Source organism: Glossina fuscipes, unplaced genomic scaffold, assembly GCF_014805625.2.
Source record: "Glossina fuscipes isolate IAEA_lab_2018 unplaced genomic scaffold, Yale_Gfus_2 116, whole genome shotgun sequence".
NCBI classification, from domain to species: domain Eukaryota; kingdom Metazoa; phylum Arthropoda; class Insecta; order Diptera; family Glossinidae; genus Glossina; species Glossina fuscipes.
In genome coordinates, this window is record NW_023998459.1 from 197,293 (window position 1) to 223,092 (window position 25,800).

The window sequence follows — 25,800 nt, forward strand, 5'->3', positions numbered from 1 at the left end:
TTTTCGTATTTACAGGAAACACGTACGGTATCCGCGATGATAAGCTTTAGCAATAAACACACAAAAAGTTCAACAAATTTTAATAAGTTTGAAAACTTTTAAAAACGTATAACGCAATAAAGAAATTAAATAAAAGAATAAACTGCAAAAATTTTTTTCACAAAGAAAAAAATATGACCCCAGCGCTTGAACAGAGTTGCCGTCTTAAGAATGATAATAATTACAAAGTAAGTTAAGAAATAAATTAAAAAGTTAAAAATAATAATTAATGTATGAATAAATAAAAAGAGAGAAAAAAAAAAGCATATACACAGCTAGCACAGAAGCACACCCGCAACAAGAACAGATCCAGGTTGCAAGTGAACCCCTAAACCATTGCAAACAGGCCTAAGCTTGGGAAACGACACGTTCACAACACAATATTATTTTAAATAAAAAATGAGATATTAAGAATGAAATGCTAGTTTAAGTACGACATGGGTAAATCGGGCATATTAAGCAAAGTTGGTTTAATTGACTTTAAAGAGTCCGATAATGAGAATAAGTGATAGACATCATTTAGGCTTCTGTAAACAAATCTGTGAGTGTTAAACAGCTCACAATTTTATTTACATTGACTAGGTTTAACCACGGTAAAGTGCCTAGAGAAGCGTTTAGAGACATTAAAGCTTATTTCACCAAGTAATGCGGGCGAATCAGTAGTACCATTTATTACTTTTGTTTAAGAAGGAAACCCCAAGAACAAGAAAAATAGAAGAAACCTATTTTCATAGAGTAGATGAGAGGCAATCGGGTCTCAACCCAAATTCCTAGGGGTAAAGAGGAAGAATTGCTTTTGAACAAATTCAATTAAAGCTGCATAGCATCTATATGAAGGAGACCACACAACAGAGGCATACTCGGGTATAGATCTAACCAAACGCATGTACAGCCTTTTCGTAATATAAGGATCATCAAGGTCTTTGAAACACCTCTTTATAAAACCAAGCGCGGATTAAGCTTTGCTTAACGAGGGCTCAATATGCAAGTTGAAACGTAAGCTATGGTCAAATAGAAAGCCTAAATCTGTCAACAAATTGACGTCCTCCAGCTTGTGCGAATCAATAAAATACTGAGTAATAAATGACTTCCTTCTTGAGAAAGAAAGCTTCTTACATTTATTTAGATTTAGTTTAAGAAGTTTCAACGATCACCATGCAACCAAATTATTCAAGTCACTGTGAAGCTGATGTGATTGCGATTCTACGGAAAAGCAAGATAACAGTTTCACATCATCGGCATACATTATGATCTCGCCGGATTTAACCACCGAAGCCTAATCATTGGTGTATAAATTAAATAAAATTGGTCCTAAGTCGCTACCTACCGCCAGGTACGCCAGACGTCACGGGGAATTCATCCGAAATAATGAAGCTAAACAAAACCCTGAAGGATCTATTGTGCAGAAAAGAGTTTATCTATTCCACTAAACAGAAAGGGAAGCCAGAGGCTTGGAGTTTAAAGAAAAGTAGTTTATGGTTAACCAAATCAAACGCTTTGCTAAAAGTGCGAGAGCCAATGGAAAAAGCCTTGAAAACATGAGAAGCAAACTCTAACAGATTGGTCACCGTAGAAAGCCATGTTGGAGAGGAGAAGTATACGATTTGATGGCCAAGGCCATATGCTGAGTCACAATTAGCTCGAAAAGTTTAGGCAAGACACTCAACTTGGCAATGCCTCTGTAGTTCTCCACAAGTTGTCTACTTCAACTTTTGTGCATAGGAATAAAGAAAGTACTCTTCCAACACAAAGGTAAAGCACCTAAATTCAAGGATTGGTTAAAAATCTTTGAGATAACACCACATAGCTCGCCAGCACACGATATAAGTACACATGATGGAATTCCATGAGGCTCAGGCGCACCATTATATTTTAGAGATATCACCCCTTCAAAAAAGTTATTTCCGGAAATAACCAAATTAGCAATTGAAACCAAATTAGTAATCGGATATGGATAGTTTGCTGACAAATCGAGATTTGAGGTTCCAATATCATCCGAGGGCTCAGAGCCATTCATTAAAAGAAACATGCGAGGGATTTACGGAGATTTTTCTTTTGGATTTAACGAACTTAAAAAAGTATTTAGGATAAGCGAACAAAGAGGATTTAACAAACTGAAGGTATCTTCAATAATATTGCCTTGCCACTGAGTAAGCGAAATAGTCGAGGAAGAAAGAAGAACCATTTTTCGAAAATCTTTTGAAAAGCTTGTCTTCCTATTCTTTTAATATTTAGTTGTCTTATTAAACCACGGGGGCTGCTTCGAGCAGCTAGATTTACTTTATAATAGAAGGATGATAGTAAGCTATCAATACTTGAGAAACCAAGCATAATATGTGAAAGATTTGATTTTAGCATTGAAACATTGGTTTTATGGAAATCATAATATTTATTTGAAAAAGTTGAATTTGGAAGGTTAGGGCAGCTCAACAAACCATCATGTTTATAAAGAAAGGAGATATTCATTGCTGGATGATAAGGATCCTCAGGTAAACTAAAGGGTAGACAACAATTAACACTAATCTGAGGAAAATTGGCAAAGCAAAGATCAAGCAGTCTACCATTGCAATTAGGGGTAGGGGTATATTGACATAAATTATGATAAAAAAAAATCATTAAAGATCGCGACAGCTCTATCAGATGATAAAGTGGGAATCAAACAGTCAGAATTATCACTGTAACACTAAGTGACTTGAGGCAAATTGAAGTCACCCAACGCAATGGCTATATCGGTAGATTCTCTTTATTAGTTCTCTTTATTAGTTTTAGGCGATGACGCCTCAGTAGATTGAGTGACGCCAATGGGAGGAGATACCCTTGCCACTTCAGCATAGCTCAAACCGGAAGGACTTCCCGGTTTCTTTGTAACTTTTTCGTTAGCCACCGACTCAACAATAGCAGAAACGCTAACGTTCTTTGTAGACTTTGAGAAAGCACTAACTTATACCATTGAATCAGACTTAGAAGAACTCATGATGACGAACCACACGTTACGCTACGAGTTGTAACGTTGCTAGCTGAAAAAGACGATGAGTCATTAAACCTAGTCTTAATTATTTTAAACTTCTCCCACATGGAGCCGAGATTTTTGCTCAAATCTGAGAAACAATTTCTCGTCTCCGTGAAGAGTTCGTAGATATCTATGTCCCTCTGCAGTCAAGACATGACCACCGTAAGCCTTTTGAGGGATCAAGAACTGCATCAGCAGCACGGCCGTTAATACCAGCACACTTTGTTTGACAAAAATGATCACAGCCATCACGAGATGAATCGTTCAGATTCAGTGCCTGTTTTCGCACGACATGGTGTAAAGAAACAATCCATGTCCAGTAAAAACAACAAAAGGAGCTTATGAAGAAAAAACAAACAAAACACTAAAAGATTCCACGGCACAAATTTTCAGCAAATTAAAGCAAACTTCTCACTTTCGTTTTCAGTGTAAATATAGAGCGATAGCAAAAAAAACAGTAAACAAAAATTAACAGAAAAAAAGTAAGACTTTTACCAAGAGCTCTAATTGTTGATTGCACAAAACCAAAGAAAATTTTTCACGTAAAGGATTAACATAATTCATATAAGTTAAATTTACACTTTAATCTTTTAAAGGTTATTATAATTTAGACACGAATAAAGCCAAAAAGCTAAGAAATACACTAAGAAATTGACATACTCTTTACGTGGGGAAATGTAAAAAATCGGCAACATCCACACAACGCGAGAAGTGAACACATTTTATTCTTCTCAATTTTTTGAGGTTTTATGCTTATTATAATGCAAACAAGACAGAACTTTTAAAACTATTTTGTGCACTTCTCTAATATAGGTATATTATTTGCCTAAAAATGGATTAGTTCTAAAATGAATAAGGTGGACACAACGACCTGGTGGATTAGTTAAAGAATTTGGGGAGTCGAATTCGAAAATCATAGGGGTGGGCCTACGAGATTCGGCTCTCCCCGACTATAATTTTCTTACTTGTTATTTTACATTTTCTTGTTCTATGCACGTCAATGTAACTCTCCACTCAAACGCTGCGCAGTATAAAAAACTATTGTAATTTTCTTCATAAGAACAAATTAAATCTCTTTAAGAATGATCTCTCCAACTTTTTTGATATGTGCATCAGCTGAAAGCAGTTATATATAAAATAAAAGCATTGCTATCGATATAAATGTCTTCCCTTTAGAAAGGAAACATCGTTAAATATAAGTTACGTCTATCTCTTTCTCTCTTTCTCTTTCTCCTTCTATATCTTTCTTTCTGTCTCTCTCGTTATCATGCTCCCACTCTATCTTTCTCACACTTTTTTTATTTTTCTCTTTCCTTATTAATTTCAATTAATTTCGTTTTTCGCTTCTTTTCTTCAAATTTACTTTACGCGTTTTCGTGCGTATACGTATTACTCTTACGTTTAACGTTGTTTTGTTTCTGTTTATATATCTCGCTATACTTCTCTTTCTCCGTCTCAAGATTTAAAAAATTCCATTACATTATAATCTTAATAAATTCAATTATAGCAACTAATTAAGCTTTTTTCCGTTTATTTTGTTTAAAGTTGAAATTTTGCAACCGCATAAGCCTCTTAAAAGTCATACATATATATGTACATATAATATGCAAGTAGTTAAAAATGAATATCCAGACGCAATGCCAAATAAAAAGTTTACAAAACTCTAGCATAATTTCAGGCAACCATATAATAATAAACACACATAAACTTTTGTTATGCGGTGTTTGTTGTACGGTTACTAATAGTTGCTATTTTACTGTGAGAAAATGCCGGCTGACTCGACAAATGGAAAACGAAAATTCTGCTTAATTTTATATGAGAACCAACAAAAAAGGGTGGCAGAACAAGTTTCTTATTTGGTTAGTAACAATAACGTATATGTTAAATATAACAATGGTTTGTCTGTCCGTCCGTTCATAAATTTTGTTTTCGACAATATCGCACGACATGTAAGATGCAAAAAATCTACTTGATGTGATATATGTACTATAGAAGAAACTCCTTTAACAAAAAATGTCATTGTGCTGAATACAATTAAAAGATTACTTCTCAGTTTTTATATATCTCCTCTAATGTGCTTCTTTTTTATTTGGTCATTAGCGGAAAGCACACATATACATACTTTATTCATATCCAAAATTTGCCTTTAAAAATAATATATAAAAAAAAAAAATAGTATACACTTTCAGCGTAAAGTATGAAGTTCACCAAAACCATCTAATCAAAATTATCAAAAACATCATTGTAAATCGATTTTTTTTACTGACAAGGTTAGAATTAAGGAAATCTTCCTATTCTATTATGTGTGCTTACGTGTGATGAGCGTTCAAGATGCGTCGCAAGCGGATTACAAATTTTTCACTTTGTACACTTGTTACTTTATGAACACGTACATAGATATGTAAATGTATATACAAATGCTGGGAGGTAGCTGCAAATTGAGAAATAATATTTATGTATATATAAACGTTGCTTTATATGGCAAAGACCTGATAAATGTGTAATGTTTGTAATAATTACTTAGTCTGCATACAATATGAAAGACAGACGGAAGAGGAAGAAAGAGAAGGAAAGTATCGAGATATCTGATTAGTATAAACAAATTAAAACTTTAAAAAACTTTACTTTGGTCTAAGTTGATCGTTTGATTATTATATTAGATATTCAAATATTTATTTATTAATAATTATGCATCTGTAAAATCATTACAAGTAACAGACATAACTGTAAAACTGTGTGTACGGAATGGTGGTCTCAGAGTTTTGCTTGCGAGCCTGTGCATGTGTAAATTTATATTCTTTTACTTAAGTTGGCAATAAATAAATGTTATTCCAAACCTTGATGTGTGCGTGTGTGTGCAAAAAAGGCAAAAAACAGGCAACTTAAAAACCAAGTAGGCATTTAATGTCATAGACTTGAGCAGGTTAAATGTTGTGGAAAATTTTAATGATATTTTAGATATGTTAACTTATGTTATGTAGCGCAAATATTCGTAATGGTCTTTAAGATAAAGTATTCACTTTAAGTTAAATTGTTCTATAAATACTTTTAGGTTAATTGAAAGTGCCTTCTAATTGGTTTTGAGATATACGATAAAAAAGTTTTTCTTTTGTTTATACTATACATACACCATGCATAACTTTTGATACATTGCTTCGTCATATTTGTATGGTAAATAGTAATGTGAGTTTTGGCTCTGGGACGCTTACAACCACAATTAAAAAATAACGGAATAGTTAGCTTTTCTTTAAATGAAATACCGATGTTTGGACATTCTTGAAACCTAGGACCCCGAGTAGAATTACTCTTGTCTATCTGTCCATAGGTAAAACTGAAATGAATATTATGCGTTGGTATATTTTATATCCGTTTATTTTACGACAAAGAACCCAATTTAGAAAATGTGAGCGATACAATTAAAATCACATCCAGATTAGGCAAACAAATTTTACTAGTTGGTAAACAATAAGTTAGACTTAGGCTACCTGTCGGATGTTGATGTAAAGACTAGCACAGTTGACAAACAATTTCGTTACAATACTGTATTGCTTTAAGACACTGAGTATAAAAGATCAGCTCCAATGTAAAGAAGAATTTATTACACTATATATCACTTATAATGGGAGCATATGGAGTTTTTTTCGAATGTGCGCGGCATCTGAAGGACTTTAAATACAACATTTTTTTATTAAACCAATTAATTAAAAATCATTTTTAGTAATGTCCATCTATTCGTCTGCCCATATGCTATCTCGCAGTTTTCAAGGTATATTTATGAAAGTTAATGAGCCGAAATGTTCTGATCAAATGGTGAATGCTATTGAATTAGATTATACCCGCTCCTGATCTAATGCCCTATTTTGTCACACCAATGACACCTTTGATTAAATAAATCAATATGAAGAAAATCCGGCTTTTGAGAAGTCGAAAATAAGCGCTGAATCGTTACGAAATGTTAGTACTAGCAGTCTCTCTTCAAATAGTTCTTCTAAAATTTTTAAATAATATGTACGCTATCCTAAAGTATGTAATCAACGCTATCCTAAAATTACACAATCAACATATTTTTTATCCCTCTACCACTTAAACGATCTTACAGAAAATAAACCTTTACATAACAGCAAAGTAGAATATTAATTTATTTATGACGTAAATTGTTATAAATGACGATTTGACTATGATGAAGATCGCCGACACTGGTCTACTCGCACTACCCGGCCTCTTACAACCATTCTCGTGAAAAGCAAATCTTTTTATGGCAATAAGTTATAGAGGTGTGAAGACGGCAAACGACCAAACACTTTATCGAAGGCGGTGTAGGGTATTTAACAGAGAGATAACACTATAATTTCTTTTATAATAAAATTATGAAAAAGTGAACAAAATCAGAAAAGGAAGTGGTAGTATTGGTAAATGAATGAGCTTTTAAAATATTGCGACTTATTGAGTTAAACAACATGTTTGTGAATATCAACAATAAAATATTAAATGCATTCATGTTATGAATCTCACAGCCTAACTAAAATGTACAGCTGACGTCAAAAGAATCATATGGCTGATTAACACATTCAAAGAATGTTACTATTACAGCAATTTTTCATTTGAACGATTAATTCAAACACAATTAAATAATGGATGTCCGACATTTTCGTCAGAACAAAAATGCGACAATTTTTGGATTCGGCTATCGGCTGGGTTTTCAAACAAATCTGCCACCTATCATTTTCAGCTTTCAGCAAATATTATAATGAAAAAATTAATTAAAAATATTTGCTTTAAATCTTGTCTTTAAAATAAAATTTCATTAGCTAAAAAGTTGCTAAAAACATTATAGCAAATCCTTGCGCTTGCAACGATTTCTTTATAGATGGGCACATTCATGATGTAAAATGTCCAAAGAAGCCTGAGAAGGGGGTGATCTATTCGAATTATTTTGATCGACTTTTAATAAAAACGACAGAAACAAATCGATACCGGAAAACTGGCACTAGAAATCTAGTGAGTATGATACGTATTTGCATGAAAGCGTCTCTGTTTCATTGCTCAGACGCAACGCCGCGAAGATCCAATACCTTTTATAGTTGTTTGGATTATTTTGTCTTTATATTTAGAAATAACGCGTTGAATACTATGCCAGTGACCCTATTCTTGATTCAATTCACGACTTGATATGTGTGTTTGAATAGGAGATGATATCTTGGTGGCTCATCCTGCGCCGGTTGCGGGCGTTTAAATTAATCGACGGCGTTCTTTGTGTCGCTTTGTAAGAGCCAACTTGTTGGTCATATTGGAGAACGTTTCCTAAAATGTAAAATTTGAAATCTATTGTTGGTCTATTTTCCCTATTCATTTTTTTCTCTCCACTATTTATTAAGGGCTTTGCCTTAAATCGTCTTTTTTCTTTTAAAGGTCTTTAATTCGGCTATTACTCCATTCTACACGAATTTATGTGGAAATGGATAAATAAATAGTTCAACAGAATCGGACTAACAATAAAAGTTTTTTTTATATTTGTTGCTAATAAGTTTTGTAAACAAGTATCATTCGTAGAAAATACAGGTAGGATCTGGTATAACTAAAGCTGAAAGCTTCATTAAAGGAAATAATAATCATGTTTGGCTTTTAAAAATTTAATTTATGTAGCATTTATTCTTCTTTTGCTTTTCATAGGACCTCTGAATTTCCGATAAGTATATAGGGTCTTTGTGAATATTACGTAATTATATTATTTTTATTTCCTTACGTTTGCTTAAGAAAGATCCTAAGTTTTGTTTATTTCGTTTTAATATTCATAGTCACGTTGTATATTCTGAAAACAAAAACCTATGGGTTTACATATGTATATTATACATATAAGTCAGCATGTATATGCTGACAGAGAACAACATTCTTTAACCATATTTTTGCTTTCATCTATATATGTGTATTTATAATATTACCTGAGTATGTCCTACAAAAAAACCTTCCTCTATATGTAAAAGCTGAAATTGGAAGAAGGCCTTTGACATGACTAAGGCAACGTTTTTAAAAGCATTTATAAAATGCATAGAAAATAGAAAAAAGACAAAATCTATTTCAAAAGAATGTTCTTGTATTAGAAGAACATGCCCAATCCATAAACAAAAAAGTCCAGTTCACTTCATTTATCAAAAAAAATTTATCTACAATTTAAAAAGACAAAAACTGAAAGTATTTAGTTTTTTTTTTTGCTATATAGTAACGTTCAGGGTTATTTGCTTGTTCTACCTCCAGAGCTCAATGATTACATAATGCAGAATGCTTAGACAAAGCTGGATTTTTATACCAAATCAATGTGGGTCAAGTCCCATACGCTACAGGTTTCTCACGCACTTATCTGCCCAAATGCTTGCTTTAGGTCAAAATTAAACATGGCTATGTTTCGTTTACAACTGCTCCAAACATTGAATTGGTCTTCCCAATGCCTCTTCAATATGCAAAAGGATGCAGATTACGAATTGAAATTATGATCAAACGCTAGTGAGAACTGATATAATAACCTTCCAATCAATCGGCTCAACCCTAATTGCCAAAAATGTATATATATGTTAATATATACCAAGCCAAGTGAGCAATCGGTTGCTGAAGATTCGTCCCGAACAAGAATCTCTTTGTGATTGTTACCCTTTTACGAATTTTTCAAACATTTTCCGTCTTTACAAGCTTTTGAGTTCAGTACATTATTCGAAATAGTATAGTAAATCAAATCAATAATATTGTGTCTCCGTATAATGCATTGCAGAAGCAATAAATGTGTTGACTACGTAAATATATAATATTTACCTTAAACTATCAAGCCATCAACATGCCAACATACTTTGGTAATAAGGGCTGCGTCAAAGTTGCTCGAACCGTATTATATTGATTCACCATGTAACTGAGGGGTTTAACAGCATATTCTATTAATACCTTTTTCACACTACAATTTATTGTTTCTTGTGCATGAGCGGAATTGTGGGAAAATCACGCCTATTCTCGAACTTGATCTATAGATATTTATTACGAAAAATATTAACAATAAACTATAACAACTTTCCCAACTATAACTGTTCCAACAAGAAGCGTATAGGCAGACGCGCACGATTATTGACTTAGATTCTTATGTCGATGAAAAGTATATGCAACCTATAGCGTCTCTAATACGTATTTTGTACACGTTTCAAACTTTACGACGAATCTAACTAATTGTTGAATCCTCCAATTGTTCAATAGTAAGTGCAAAACTAAAAATTAATAAACTTGTATTCGAGTTAAAGAAAAACGAACCAGTAAAACTACAGAAAATTGAATACATTTTCTACTAAATGGTTTATAATTCGCATTCACATTGTAAGAGTTACAAAAAAAGTTCTGAATTCCAATATCCTATCTTATCAATGCACTATGCACAAAAATAATAAAAGCAAACATGTTAAATGGTTTTATAGCCATTTTATGTTTCTGTGACTTAAATTCCATATTTCATCGCAAGATATATCGAAAGAACACATGTGCACAAATCGACGCTGTATTATTTGTTGTTGATGTTTGTGCGCTTGCATATCGTGCAAGACATATAAACAAATATAGATTTGATTATACGTTTTTCTTTTTGTTTTGCCATTCAGAGAAAGGCAGTTGAAACTCTAGTTAATATGCATAGCAAGTGTTCAAGTATGTTATAATGTAGAATAGAATTGAATTTGCATAGAAAGATATTTCAAAGAAGAAAGAGACTTAGACAGGACGTAATACACAGCCACAAACTATCGTGTAGTAGCAGAGCAATATTTCTTTTATTACATTTTTGTAGGCACATGAAACTCTATTAATTAATTTTTACATTCAATTAGAAAATTTCATAGCGAAATATAACTTATAGAACTTATTATATTCCTATCGTTAATATGAGTAATATGAGTAATTTACGTACTTTGTAAGATCCTAAATTCTTAACAGAACAGGCCAATTTAATATTTCTGCCAGCAGGTACTGTTATGTTATCGATAACGTCTGTAAACTCAGGATCTTCGGTTTCAACTGAAAGAAGAATAACATATTTAATTAAATTCTAATGTAATTTAAAAAGAAGATTTGTAACAAAATAAATTTTTATTTATCAAATTTTTTAACAAAAGAAAGTATATACATTGTTATTTATACATTTATACATCTTTAAACAAACGCTCTTTTAGATCAGGCGCGCAAAACAGATATTGCTTCACAGTTTATGTGTGATGCGGCATTGTCCTGTTAAAAATATGCGTCGACCACATCCGTACCATTTATTTTTGAAGATATGACCTAATTGCACAGCCAGCCCAAAACTCGCTAAGATAAGAAGGGTTATTCGAATAATCCTCAAAAGTTTTTGGGAGCACTTAACAGTACAGGAGACAATATTGCTTGTTTACGTGCCTAGAGAGATGGAAATAAGTCTCTCATGTATCTGGAAGCTTCCTAGTTGTCACTTGTCTAATCTCAATGATATTTTAAAAGTAACACTTTTTGTTGAAAGGTCGTAAATCGATCAAAGAGACGAAAAGAAATCGCACATTTTAGGAAAGTAGCAAAAGATGCTTTATTGAAAGTATTGTGCCTCGCTAACAAAAGGTCATTTGGTCCTACAATTTCTTCCTTTTTTTTTCTAGTACCGCCATAGAAACGAAATCCTTTCTCAAGTGCTTTTAAAATTTCCTGAGTGATTTTTGACCTACGGGCCTGAAAATAATCATGCATGAAATCGCGACATCGTGAATTTGGTACGTTGCGCCTTTTTTCGCATTAATTACATCATTTGCTGTTGATAGCGTGTAACGTCCGTGTATACATGTGTAGCGGGTCTCTGTCAGTTTGTGTTTGCCATCGTCCGTGACAAAGGCCCATTGACTTATAAGACAGACGTTATCTCCTTAGAATTATTTTTTCTTTCTATTAAATACCTTTAAATGCCCTTAGATTACTTACACAATGGCGTAAACTTAAAGATTGCATTTTCGCGTTGAAAAATCATAAAATTGACATACTAGTAGCGACGTATGTGAACCTGATGACTAACTTATATGTATGAAAAAAGTGTGAGGACTTCCTGAGAACAGCTGTGCCCACCAGCTTTCTGGTCTGTTTAACTTCGTGAAATTATTATCTTCTGTCTGAAAATATGATTTAAATTTTGGTTGTTTTTGCCATAAAAAGATATTTTGGAATTTTGTGTATTAAAGGATTGTAAACGCGTAACAAAAAATAATGGAAAAAATAACAAAACATATATAAAAATACAAAATAAACACATTCAAACATAACATAGCATAACTATATGAAAATTCTAACATATCATTGTTGCTTGACAGCAGTTACCGGGATTCCATAAATAGAGGCCTCATCTCTTGACACTTTGCTATACACTGAACGACAGCTTGTAAATACCTGAATCTTACACTTATACAATTCGTTTGCACACCTAATATACACCATATTTATATATGCATGTATGTCGTGTACTTATATATATATTGCGAAAATTCTCTTAGAACTATGTCTCAAACTATCTCCTACTAATTGAATTGAAATGTCCGCTTTAACGTACAAAATGGTACGCTGGTCACTTTCTTTGTGGCTTCATTGCTCCTTTAAATAACGGCAAAGTAGATAATTCCGCATCCACGCTCCAATCACCGTGGGGAATTTCAATTGAATTAAAATTTTAAATATACGAGATATTCTCGGACAATAAAACCCATAAATATGTTATCTCGTAACTAAAGTTCTAACCTCAAAAATTAAAATTAAAATTTATTTCCTTTATGGTAAGGTTTTTATAAATTCGCTAATAATTAACTAAAACATATTTGTACGCAATATAATAATGAAAATAATAATATATATATAAATAAGGTAATGTAAATAGCGCATAGATGAATTTTAGGAGTTCATACAATTTAAATTCTTGTAACATCCACCACAGTTTCCTATTAAGCACAGATATCCTATAGATATACATATCACAGATATCCTATTAAGTATATATAGGTTTTGAGCAATTTACGTATGACCATTCATCAGTCTGCATGTTAGTGTGCAATTAACATTCCACCAATCTCAAAAGAGAGGAAAGTTAGCTTCAACTTCGTCAAAACCGTTGGAAGTTCAAATGTTTAAAAGTAAAGCAAATTAGTATTTTTGCTGTTTACTCGTACACTATAACAAAAGAAACGATGGACATTTCCTCGTACATTATAAGATCGATCCTTTCTTACCCTCCCAAAAGCCTTGTAGGCTATACTTATCCAATATTCGAGACTGTCAAAATTTGAATTTTGCGGGCGAGTGTAACTTCTTCTTTTAAAACAAAGATATTGAGCATAAAAGATTCGGCCATTGTCAAATAAAATTTTTTTACCTGCTTTGTGTTCAATTGTGAAAATTTAAAACATTACTAGAGTCAACTTGTATTATGATTATCAACGACAATTAAATATTTTCCAATATATTAGTTTGGGGAAAAAGAAATCCATTATTTTTTCGGTAGAAGGCTGCACTGATAGATTTCTCGTAAAGTATCGATCAAACAATTTCATATTTATGCTCGTTGGAAAGGTGACATTTCGCAGTAAAAAAAATTCTTTTGCTGTTTTTTGTTTGGTGCATTCAGTTGTGAGTTACAGCGTGTTAAAAATGGAAGTGAACAAAGAGAAAATTCGGTACATTTTACAATTTTTCTTTGACAAAGGCGAAAATGCAAGCCAGGCGGCTAAAATTGTGAATGGTGTTTATTGTTCCGATACTGTAACAGCCAATTATGTGCAATTTTGGTTTCGTAGATTCCGTTCAGGAATTTTTGATGTTAAAGATGCACCTCGCACAGGTAGGCCGGTCGTCGAAAATGTCGATAAAATCGGAGAAATGATCGAAGTTGACCGGCATGTTAGCAGTCGTAACATCGCCCAGGAGCTAAAAATCGACTATAAAACAGTTTTAAACCATTTACACAAAGCTGGATTCAAAAAGAAGCTCGATGTTTGGGTGCCACACCAATTAACAGAAAAAAACATGATGGATCGAATTTTCATCTGCGAAGCCTTGTCCAAACGGAATGAGATAGACCCATTTCTTAAACGGGTGGTCACTGGAGATGAGAAATGGATCACATACGATAACCCTGTGCGAAAACGATCGTGGTCAAAGAGCGGTGAAGCACCTCAAACGGTGGTCAAACCAGGACTAACGGCCAGGAAGGTTTTGCTATGCATTTGGTGGAACTGGAAGTGGATTGTTTATTATGAGTTGCTTCCATATGGCCAAATGCTAAATTCTGATCTCTACTGTCAACAACTGGACCGTTTGAAGATAGCGATTGACCAGAAACGGCCAAAATTGGCCAACAGGAGAGGTGTCGCGTTCCACCAGGACAACGCTAGGCCACACACATCTACAGTGACTCGCCAGAAACTTCGGGAGCTTGGTTGGGAAGTTTTAATGCATCCGCCATGCAGTCCGGACTTGGCACCAAACGATTATCATCTTTTTCTTGCCTTGCAAAATTTCTTTAATGATAAAAAATTGGAATCTAGGGAGGATTGTGAAAATCGACTACTAGTTTTTTGCAAATAGAGACCAGGACTTCTATGAGAGAGGCATTTTGAAGTTACCTTTAAAATGGCAACAAATCATACAACAAAACGGTGCATATTTGACCCAAATCGGACAATCCGAAGCATGTTAAATAAAGTCCTGAAGTTCATATAAAAATATTGGATTTCTTTTTCCCCAAATTATATTCGCGTTAGAGCGAAACATTGGTATCCACCCTTACGACCGATTGCCCATATACTTCGTTGTAATTGTGGGTCTTGATAGTGCAGGTTTTGTTAAAGAGAGTTTTTGAGCCGTCAATAGCTAGGCATTATAAATTCAGTTTCTTACACAAGCAATGAGATAGCTGACTTGTTTGTCTAAAGCGGATTTCAGCCGTTCTTGCACTGAACTTTTAAAAAATCCTACTAAATGTTTGTTCCTATTTTTAAATTAATATCTCTTACAAAGTGTAGATTACAGTTCTTTGTCTTTGGGTTTGCGGTTGTGGTCAAACGGATAGACATTTAAAAAAGTCAGAAAAAGCTAGGTTACTTAAGAGGTATTTCTAAATGTTGCAAAGGGAAGAATAAATGCGGTGTACACGTTTAGCGAGGCTTATTTTTTATAATTTATTTCATTTCAATGGATACATGCAATTAAATAATAGCAACAAAAATTAGGTCAAAAAGCAAATCAGTGCCAAGCAGAAATAGAAAGACAAAAAAAAAATTATGAAATTTTCATGCATACACACTAAACAAATTAGTTTTGTTAACATAATTTTCCTTTTTTTTACTATTACCAGTACAGAAACCACAAATGTGCACTCAAGCATAAGCCACAACAGTACATTTTGAAAACAAAACATAAACACCCGCATACTTATACCACCACCTATACACGCATTTATATGTTTACAAATATACACACATGAAGAGATTTAAACATACATGGAATACCACTAAACAAATAGAAACAAATTATGATGTTGAGTTGATTTTAATGCTGTGCAGTTGTCGTGTTTATGCTTGTTTGTAAATGTATTTGTTTGTCTGCTTAGCTATATGATTGTGTATACATTGTTTTAAAGAGGTTTTTCCTCCATCATTACATACTATGTAACATTGTGCGGGGCAAAGTATGTTACAACAACGATTTCTTGTGTTTGCTTTTGTTCTCACACGGCAACGTCACCACATTCCAATTTGGTGTACATCCACTCTCCGGTTTTTGGTCAATTGAAGTTAATAACCCAAAATTGAGATTTCGGGGCAAATAAATACCATGACTTCTATAAGCTGCTTGTTTCGAGCGGGACGAAGATATCTGGCTCTAGTTGCCATTGCGGCATTATTCGACAATTATGTGAATATTATTGGCACAATTCACAAAATTTCAATGGCAAAACTATTAAAATACTACATACATGTATAAATATGCGTATATGTACAGATATACACATTGTTTTATATGCTAAACTTGTCAGTTTGTGATCGTGTGTCAGTTTACAAGTTGTTTGTCTCAATTTCTATTGTAATGGGGAACGATTTGTACTCTGATAATTATTTTACAATAAAAGCTTATTTGCAAAGCATAACATAGACAATATAAAACTGTTTTAATTAGATAACGCTTAATTGGTTTAATTCTTCATTGATATATATTATGAAAATTTAAATAATTTTGAGTTAAGAATAGGTCCGAAAGCCGACATAACTATTTGCTTCAGAACTTATTTCGCACATCGAGAGATTACGGTCACAAAACTGGGCTATTTTTTGGAAACCGGGACAATCTCATGTTAAATTTATTTATTACGATAATCTGTATACACGAGAATGTACATATACGACAATAGGTACATACCTTTTCTTTGAAACTTTCAACCTTTTCCTTTTTTTTGTACCTTAATCTATTACCTTTTATTAAATTTGGTCGGAGATTCCATAAGTCATATATGTGCTCGGCCAACATAAATAGATGGATTGACTTAACCACGGTTTTTAATTCTATTCTATGAATATCAATCTTATACTATCCCCCGCTAGTTTACTCTACAGCAGTTGCCATCAGGCGAAGGAAAAAGAAATTGCCAATCATATAAGTCATGAAAGAAAATGTGAAACAGCATGTGAGTGAAAGTATACTCACGCTAAAAGTGTGATTCAACTCTGGCATAGAACCTTATGTTGATTAATCATTAATCATTGAAAATAAAACGGTCTTTACTTTCTTGACTGTGTAGACGACGTAAGATTATATATAACAAAGAAGTAAAAATTATATTTACCACAGATTTCAACAAAAGTTAAAGCGGCAAAGTACTACCTACAGTCGAAGAACTTAGATATCTAAGAGGAAAGTACTATAAAAGAATTCTATGAAAACTGCACATTGAATAAAAGCAATATCTAAAATTCTAGAAAATTTCGAACTGTTTCATTTTGATGACATTACGAAATGTTACCGAAATAGTCAACTGTTGGAACATTTGTTAATGGTGAGATACATTCTCAATTACGCAATTATGATGTCGTGAATGAAAATTACAACACTTTCCCAAGTGAACGCAGGTCCACAGAAGCTGGGATTTATGCACGAAAATGTTCCACATCTCATTGTACTTTACAGGTACCTATACCATCAACCTCTATTGCGGCCTCTATTAAGAGGCCTCCTGAAATTTACGCAATCACAGCATTGCCTTAATGGAGAGTCATTGCGTACTTATGTGTGAGTTTTGGTAGAAGCTGCTTTGTCTCATTGCACACACACCAAGATCTGATTAGCAAAATCCATTAGAAGCTATTTGGTTCAAGCAAAGTAAAATTTAAGAAGGATTGAATCGACTAAGGTGTGGGTGACAGGCTTCATCGCATAAACAACATTTCATTTTCTATAAAGTAAGCCGGATCATTTCATATCTTCCGGTGTTTGGTTCACAGTTTGGCAGGGCAAGTTCGAAACGTGAAGAGGACGAGGTTGGGTTTTTAGATTGGCTTATGAATTGGCGAAAGAGATAACAGAAGGCCTACAAATTACGCGTGAAGAGAGTGGTACCTATGCCTATTGGTAACTGATAAAAAAATTCACACATTCGTTGAAGTAAATTGCATACCATTTGACTTTTGGAGCCAAATACCTTCCATTTAATTCTATTTAAGTTTAATATATCAATAATGCAATTTGTTGAAGAACGGGATCTGTATCATCGCGAATTTTGTGGTATCCATTGTGTATATACAATTGTATAATATTTGACACTTTATCTGGCGTTAATTCCTAATTGGAATGGTTAACAGATGGTCTTCGCCGTACCGGAAGTGATACAGTAGCAATTAAAAAATTAGTAGAACTTGATGGACGTTGCGCAGAACTTCTATTCAAAGAGATTAATTCTGATCTAAGCGTTTCGACAATTTCGACGTTACTGCCAGCCAATTCTGATTGTGAAGCCGTTATATTCGTTTTCAATAAGCGAAAATATGAAAAAACGATTGTTTTTTGGAGGCTGTTTTAGTTTACCTTTTAAAGTGGGCATGTATGCAGGCAAATTGCAGCCACTTCTTTTAACAATATATTGTTAATCGATCAAGGAATGTTTGTGCTAAGTTACAGCTCCCTACCTTCAACTATGATAGTTTCTTTCTAAAATATAACTTCTTTTAATAATAAAAATTTCTTCATATCCCCAGAAAATATATTAAACGATTTGGAGAACCTAAAATTTATTGCTCTCCAATATGAAATGTTTATGTATTTGCTAGCTGGCATTTGGTTTTTCGTACCTATGTACTATCTTTTATTTTGAAAAATATCTTGGAGGCTCTTGTCATTTACTTCACTCTGCTATAATCAACTTATCAGAATGTATTTAAAAATATGTAATACATATAATTTTATATTTTCTTAAAGCAGAATAAAGGATTAAAGTAGAATTTAGAATGCTTACTCAGTTCTAATCAGCTTTTGATGGCTTAACCGTTTTTCCTTTCCGAACATAATTTTCGATTTATCTAGAGCGTGACCAGACCTCATAAGTCGAATTCGAACGGTCCAACCTTTAATGTTTCATTAGAGTGATTGAGAGTGTGTTTTGTTGAGAAAACATGCTTCATTGGGTTTTAAACACAGAACTCAGTTATTCGTTATATGTCAGCAAAGTGCTGATATTGTGCACTTTACATACCCCCAAAAAAATGATACAGGCACGTTAAAAAATATCAACTTCCCATCTTCTTCACTGGACGATTTCGTCAAACAACATTAGAACTAAATTCAATTCTCAACAATTCGATTATTGCGGTAGAAATGCGATGTTACTGTGTTGCTCACTGATCTCAAATAACAATATAAATTTCGCAAAAACCAGAAGCTCATCTCAAAATTCCGTTCAGTCATGAACTTACTGCTTGCTTATAGTAATTTTGAACTTCGAAATCAATGCACATACGCTACTACATGCTTTTAGTACAAGAATTTTATGACATAATAAAGATTTAAAATGCAGCCTAATAGTGAAATGCTTTAGTAAGCAATGGGAGATTTTTCGCTGAATGAACTTTTGCGAATTTTACAGGTAATTTCAGATTTGCTGGAAAAAAGAAATTAATTTGACATCAGTAGATTTTAATTTTAAGTAATATAAGTATTAGTGCATTGGCAAAGTATGTTTATCTGTATCGCAGGCTCGTTTGACACTCTACCGACGATAGTTCATTGTATTGACCTGAATATTTAGAAGAAAGTTTTGGTGTATAAGAAATGATTAAAAACATTCCAAACCATTGGTTATACCAACCAATTGCTTGAAAGTCCTGCTAAAATGTGTAGCTTCACTTCACTTCTTCTCCTTTCATTTCTCTTTCCTTTTAAAATTATTCAAAAATTATAAATCATCTCTCATTTAAAATTCTTTAAGCAAAAATACTTTTTTTAAAGAAAATAAACTCTTAAATTCTCCTCATTCTTTCATATACTTATTATAAGGCGTTGCAAAACTTTTGTCATTCATTTGCTAACAGTACTCCTAAGGCATATATCGCATACATATACACTTATACAACAAAATACAATAGCTATTAAGAAAACTTTTTATTGAATCCAGGCGAACGTATGTGTGCAAGATGTAAGAATCAAAAGAGAAAACTCTTAAATGTTTTGTGAACAATAAAATGACTTGAAAACTGTTAAAATAACTTTGTCCACAACACACATGTATATATATAAATATATATATATATACGTGCCATAGTCAGTGAGACGTTGTAGAATATAAGTGAAAATGGTAACAATTCAACACAATAGTCAGAAAAAAGGAAATCAAATCCTCCTCTCTCTCTTCGTCCTGAATGTTCTAACCAAGGTGTCTGTCTCGGTCAGTGATTTTCTCTCTTTCGTAGATGAAGTGAATATTGGCACATATTAAATGACCACTTCGAAGAAAGTTTTATAAGGTGTATAAATGGTATGTCTCGTGACGATCACGTGGACGATAGAGGAGATAAGTATTTAAGAAGAAGAGGAGATAAGTATTTAATTGGGTGTAAAATTTGGCACAAGCACATACTTGAGGAAATTAAGTTTAGAGCAATAAAATACAAGGAAGAAGGTAAGATTTGTCACATTTTAGTTAAGAAAGAGTATTTTTTATACACATACGCACATAAACGTCAGATAAATATAAAAGATTTAGATGGAATTGAATATCAAGAAGGGATTTGTGCACTTTTTCCCTAAGGAGTAAAGATTTCGAATTTACATCGACATTCAAAATATGAAAATATGCCTTCCAATAGTAAAAATGACGTTTATTAAAGGCTTAAATGTTGTTTTCGCTTATTTTCTCCCACTTTAAAGATGTTGATGACTTAACAAATTGAAATCTTTTTTATCTCGGCGATGGGCTTTATCTGATATCCCATAAACGCGAAGAAACATTGTTACTAGTATCAGGGAACAAGCTACAACCTACGTTTGTGAATCGCAAAATTTCCCAAACAGAGATATACGAAACGTTTCTGCATTAGGTTCACATGTCTTCGCGTCACTATCGTAACCATTAGATTAAAATGAAGAAATTTTCATTAAGCTTTCAATAGATTACAGTTTTGAATTCTATTAAACAAAAGTTAGTAGTAAATAAGAAGGCATTGTTATTAGCTACACCTGTGCATATTTAGTTTTTCCCATGTCTGTCTGATAGCGGTTCCTGTATTTTTGTGTGAAATTGATAGGCCGCAGTTATGGAAGCAAGCAGGTTCGGGTCATTTTTACGATCGTTCCCGAAGTAATTCTCTATTTTGACGAAGTCGTTATATGAAAACAATTTCAATTGCTAATATTTCTTGACGAAAATCCCGTAAAAAATACTATTTTGGCGTAATGGGTCAATACAGAAAGTTTTGACGAGGTGGAACCATTTGCAACAAAATTTTACTTTTAAAATTTGATGAAGAAAATTGGTAGGAAACGGTGACTGTACGTATAATTTTATCATAGTAACTTCTGGGTAACATAAATATACTTTTTGGACCTTAAGCCGTGAAAAGTATTAACGATTTTTATTGAGTAATTTTGTATTATAAATTTTTCACAAAGCTAACTTAGAGAATGTTAATACAAAATGTCACAAGAAGGCAGCGCGCGTGAGTTTGGTAATCTTATATATAAAACAAAATTTTTATGAAACAAAAAAAGAGATGACGAACACAAGAGTTCAATTATAAGTTCAGTCGATTGTCAATAATAAGTGTGACTGGTCGCAAACATAAGGATTCTTTTGAAATAAAAGTAAAACTAATAAATCTAAGCTCTATGCGTTAAGGATGTCAATTACTGGTCGAGACAGCTTTTCATTATCATACAGTACACATATTGCTGATATGCATATTGTTGATCTCCGTAAGTTTCTAGCACATCCATTTTCCTTCTTGCTTGCTTATGATCGCAAATATTTATATAAAACAGCCGAAACTTGGCAGGTGTACTCGTCGTTAATCGTCGAAACCATCCGCAATAGCAAATAAATACTACAACAGTGGACGTTAAAGCACAAAAAAGCCAGGATTTCTTCCATAACTCTACAATCATTATAAAACTCCTAATTGAGAATACATAACTTTTTAGTAGTCTGGGTAAAAGCATTCTATCCTGTAGCGAATGTCGTGGGTATTATGCACACTAGGGCTAAGTTTTGCGTGTCTGTGAGCAGGTATGTTATTGATATCACCTATTTTTGAAAATTATGACGAGAAAGTTTCTTATCAGAAATAAGACACATTGCTTCTACTTCTAAACAATAACCGATTTCACATTTGGTATGTTGTTGTTAGACTGGGCTATAAGCGACTTCCGAATACATGGATAGACTAAAAACAAAAAATGTTAGTCGCTCTTAAAGAAATCTAATAAATTTTTAAGCGAGAATTGACTTTTGTCACTTTTTAGAGGTTTACACTTTATACAGGCTATGTGATGTAAAAAAAAAAGAAGAAAATTGTTTCGCTGTGCGGCCGCTATTCCCAAAAAATACTGAACAAAAACTCATTGATGTCGCCTCTATTGGAAAAAAAAGAATCGAAATAAAAAACTAAACCGAGTGAAAAAAAATAAAAAATTAACAAATAGCAGCGTACCAATCCTCTTGCATACAAATGTTGCAAAACAAAATGAGAAAATCAATGAAAAAATGATTCCTTTTTTTTTCAATAAATGAAAGCACGCCCTTAAGTACTCATGGAGACCGAGTTGCGTGCCTATACACACGCCGACAATCCCGTTTATATAGGTATAATCAAACGTGTCTAACAACTTTGTTCATCACTCGTTCGTAACCAACAACATGAAAGACATGTGTACATATTGTGCGGCACACACAATTGTCTGTAAATACACACAATCATAATAATGTGTTCAAAGCACTTCTGTCCTGTTTTGTTGTGTTAAGCATTGTTGACTCTTTGTTGTCGTGTTTTCAAGCATGCAAAAAGCCAACGAGCATTTAATTTAACGTACCAACCGCACATATAAATAAGCAAAGGTTAGAAAAAAGTTCAGATAACAAAAGAGATAAAAATGAATTGAATTTCTTTTGCTTTTTATTATTACTACTTGGTATATAGGAAAATGATTAACAATTTTATTGATAGTACCGGATTGAAAAAATTGCAATACGGGATGCTTTGCTATTTGGTGTAATAATAGTTTCCCCCTTGTTTTTTGCTCTCTAGAGTTAGTTCGTAAGTGGTAATCATTCTCTTGTATTATCCTATACATTAGCAAGGATCAACAAGTCTATTACAAAGTATAAAGAAAACGATTTTCACAGAATTTTCCAACTTAGCTGTGATTAATTCAGGTGTTCCAACTTATGGTGGATATAGCAAGTAGGTAAATTCTATTATTCGAATCGTAAATAACAGTTAGGCAAAATATAATCGCATAACGCTGGGAGTAAGGTTTATCCATCTGTCTCTTTGTCGGCTGTACGAATTAAGATATAATATTTCAGATGAGATGTAATTGGTAACATTTGTAATTGCCTCGCATTGCTTGTATTTAGTACTGCGGTAATTGCACACGAAACCTTAATATAGGGATTGTAAAGAAGTCAAATTCACTGCTAGAGCCCGCCGCTTCGAAAATATTTCGACGCCTTTATGTAAAAATTAGATAGAGTTTATTGATGATTTGTCAGTTGAAGGGAAATTCTAACATTAATTTAGTTGTTTTCTTAGTTCTTGTGTGGAATTCCGAACTAATCCTACTATTCGTTGGGTAGGCTAATTCACATCAAAAACTTTTTCCGGCTATTATCACAAACAAATACAAAGTGCAATGTACTTATGTGGAGTGAAACTTCTTTTAAGGGATTAAGTTTTCTGTCGTTGATTTTGTTTACCTACTTATCGATTTACTAAAATATAGGTCAAATTATATTGAAATGAATAGCTAGTCTATAAATATTGCTCTCACTCCCAACAGTAACGGTTGCCTATCCACGCTATACGTCTCACAAACAGCCGTCATCGATTTGTGATAACCTTACAACCTTAATAATGTAATAAAATTCATTTCTTACCCAAAATACCCAGAAATATTTCTAAATCAGTTTTAATAAAGTCGCTCACTCTGAAACATTATAGCAACTAAACGAGAAATATTTATTATTATTATTACAGAAAAGATGAAAGTCTATATTCTATATCCGTTTTTGGCCTGTCTAGTCGTTAAATGTGTAATTAAAAGCCTATATTTGTTAAAATTTCTGTAATATATAAATTCTGTAATTATATAAATTTTATTTTCAGATTATTGTCAACGCAGACGATGTGAAATTAAAGTCAAAAAGCTTTCAACGATTTCTATTTAATGAGATTTCATTGCATTTTGATAATTCAGCTAAACACGAATTGAATGTTTACTTAGATAATATCAAAACACCAGCGAACATAAGTGACGCTTACAGCGAGGCTTTAAAGGAAGCTACGATTACTGATAGACTAGAAACAAAAATATTATTTATTAAGCAGTGGCTGGATTTGGATACCAATCGCGATAAAACGCAGGACAACGTTTACGTTTTAAGGAACGTGCGGTTTTTAAAAAAATTGAAAACAAAACTTTTATATTTTCAAGAGGAAATGGCTGAAGAATTGCATAATCTACGCTACTATCACTTATGTAAGCAATTTAAAGCAAATCAAGAAGAAATAAAAGCCAGACTCGACTATTATCCTACAACTCGTTTGATGCGCATCGATGAGAGAAATATTGAAACAATATTAAAACAATTAAATTTAACGGAAAATCATGTGATTAGCATTGACCTGAAAGAATTTGGTGACAAAATCTACGAAAAAGTAAAAGGCACCGGATCAGAAATTATCGATGATTACTTGCTTATCCTAAAAAAACTATTGCAAGAAATTATCGACGGTGATACCGAAACAGAGTTGAAGCCGCACTCCGAAACTTTGGGTATATTTATGACAGAAATTAATTTATTGCTTTCCTTATCAGATTTTTATGAAAAGCATCAGCAACTGTACGACTATTTGCAAAATAATTTAACGATAGATTTGCAGACGATGCAAAATTCCGAGCAAGGCGAACAACATTCTTTAGATATTTTCAATATATTGAAAAATAAAGGCATGGACTTAATAGTAGCGTTTTTATTCAGCAATTTTGAATTTTTGGAGTCCTTGCACGAAGAATGGGCTTTATTATTGCCGCAAGTACCCGCAAATTTCCTCGATCCTAAAAGTCGTATACTAAAAGAAATACAATTATTATACGAAGACTTTAAGCGTGACTTTGAAAACTCCAATAACTATGAAGCATATTTGCAAGCCACTAAGGATTTACAAGAATTAACCGAAAAAGAACAAATTGATCGATCTCATATCTTTAATTTGCTGCACGATGCTACACAGAATGTCGGCGCTTTAAGGGTGAACATTATTGCCGACAAATGTGGTGAAATTTAATGCGAATTACATAACGATTTATAGAACTAACAGAAAAAACAGTTACACTTTTATTTAAGTATAAAGGCGACAAGTCAAATAGAACAAATGCAAGCAAGAAATTTACACCTTGTAGAGGAACATTTTCCATATCCACGACAATATTGTCATGATATAGAGTGAACGTGGATTTGAGAACTACTTTCACCCTAAAAGCCTGTGGGCACGGACGTAGAACGAGTTATAATTGTTGCAATTTTTTCGAAGCAAGTTCTACCGAAGGTACTTGGGATCGACGGCGAATAGGGATAGTTTAGTCCAACACATCTATTATCACATACTCAGCGTACGAGCCCGGTTTCGAAATGAATTTATTACGGACACAAGGAAATCTGCAGCAATGTGAATGTGCTTAAAGTAACCTAAAGCAAATTAAATTGAAGCGGAAGTTAAGGGTGCAGGTATGAACTTAACGAACGGAGAACACTGAACACGTCTTACTTTCCCTCTAACGCAATAAAGTAAAAAATATCAATGAAATTTGAGGCAATTGAGAAAAATAAAAAATAACACTTTCATCCAATTATATGAGTAATAATCTTGCTGTAACACCACTCCGAATAAATTTCACTATAAAACTTACTATAAAAATGTATGGAAACTACTAAACTAAAAAATTCTACAAACAAACGTGAATTTAAGAAAATC

General features: G+C 33.1%; 2 protein-coding genes across 3 annotated transcripts in view; one reads left to right on the forward strand and one right to left on the reverse strand.

Moving 5' to 3' along the window:
- Positions 1-25,800, reverse strand: part of LOC119640274 (lachesin) — a 160,868-nt gene that overhangs the window by 83,457 nt on the left and 51,611 nt on the right. For both annotated transcript variants that reach the window (XM_038038183.1, XM_038038184.1), the window contains exon 2: positions 10,980-11,086. In XM_038038183.1, coding sequence (XP_037894111.1) covers positions 10,980-11,086 — 107 coding nt within the window. The remainder of the gene's footprint in view (positions 1-10,979; positions 11,087-25,800) is intronic.
- LOC119640275 lies at positions 23,766-25,748 on the forward strand. Its single transcript, XM_038038185.1, has 2 exons — positions 23,766-23,858; positions 23,932-25,748. The coding sequence occupies exons 1-2, from the start codon at positions 23,808-23,810 to the stop codon at positions 25,111-25,113; spliced, it is 1,233 nt and encodes a 410-aa protein (XP_037894113.1). The 5' UTR covers positions 23,766-23,807; the 3' UTR covers positions 25,114-25,748.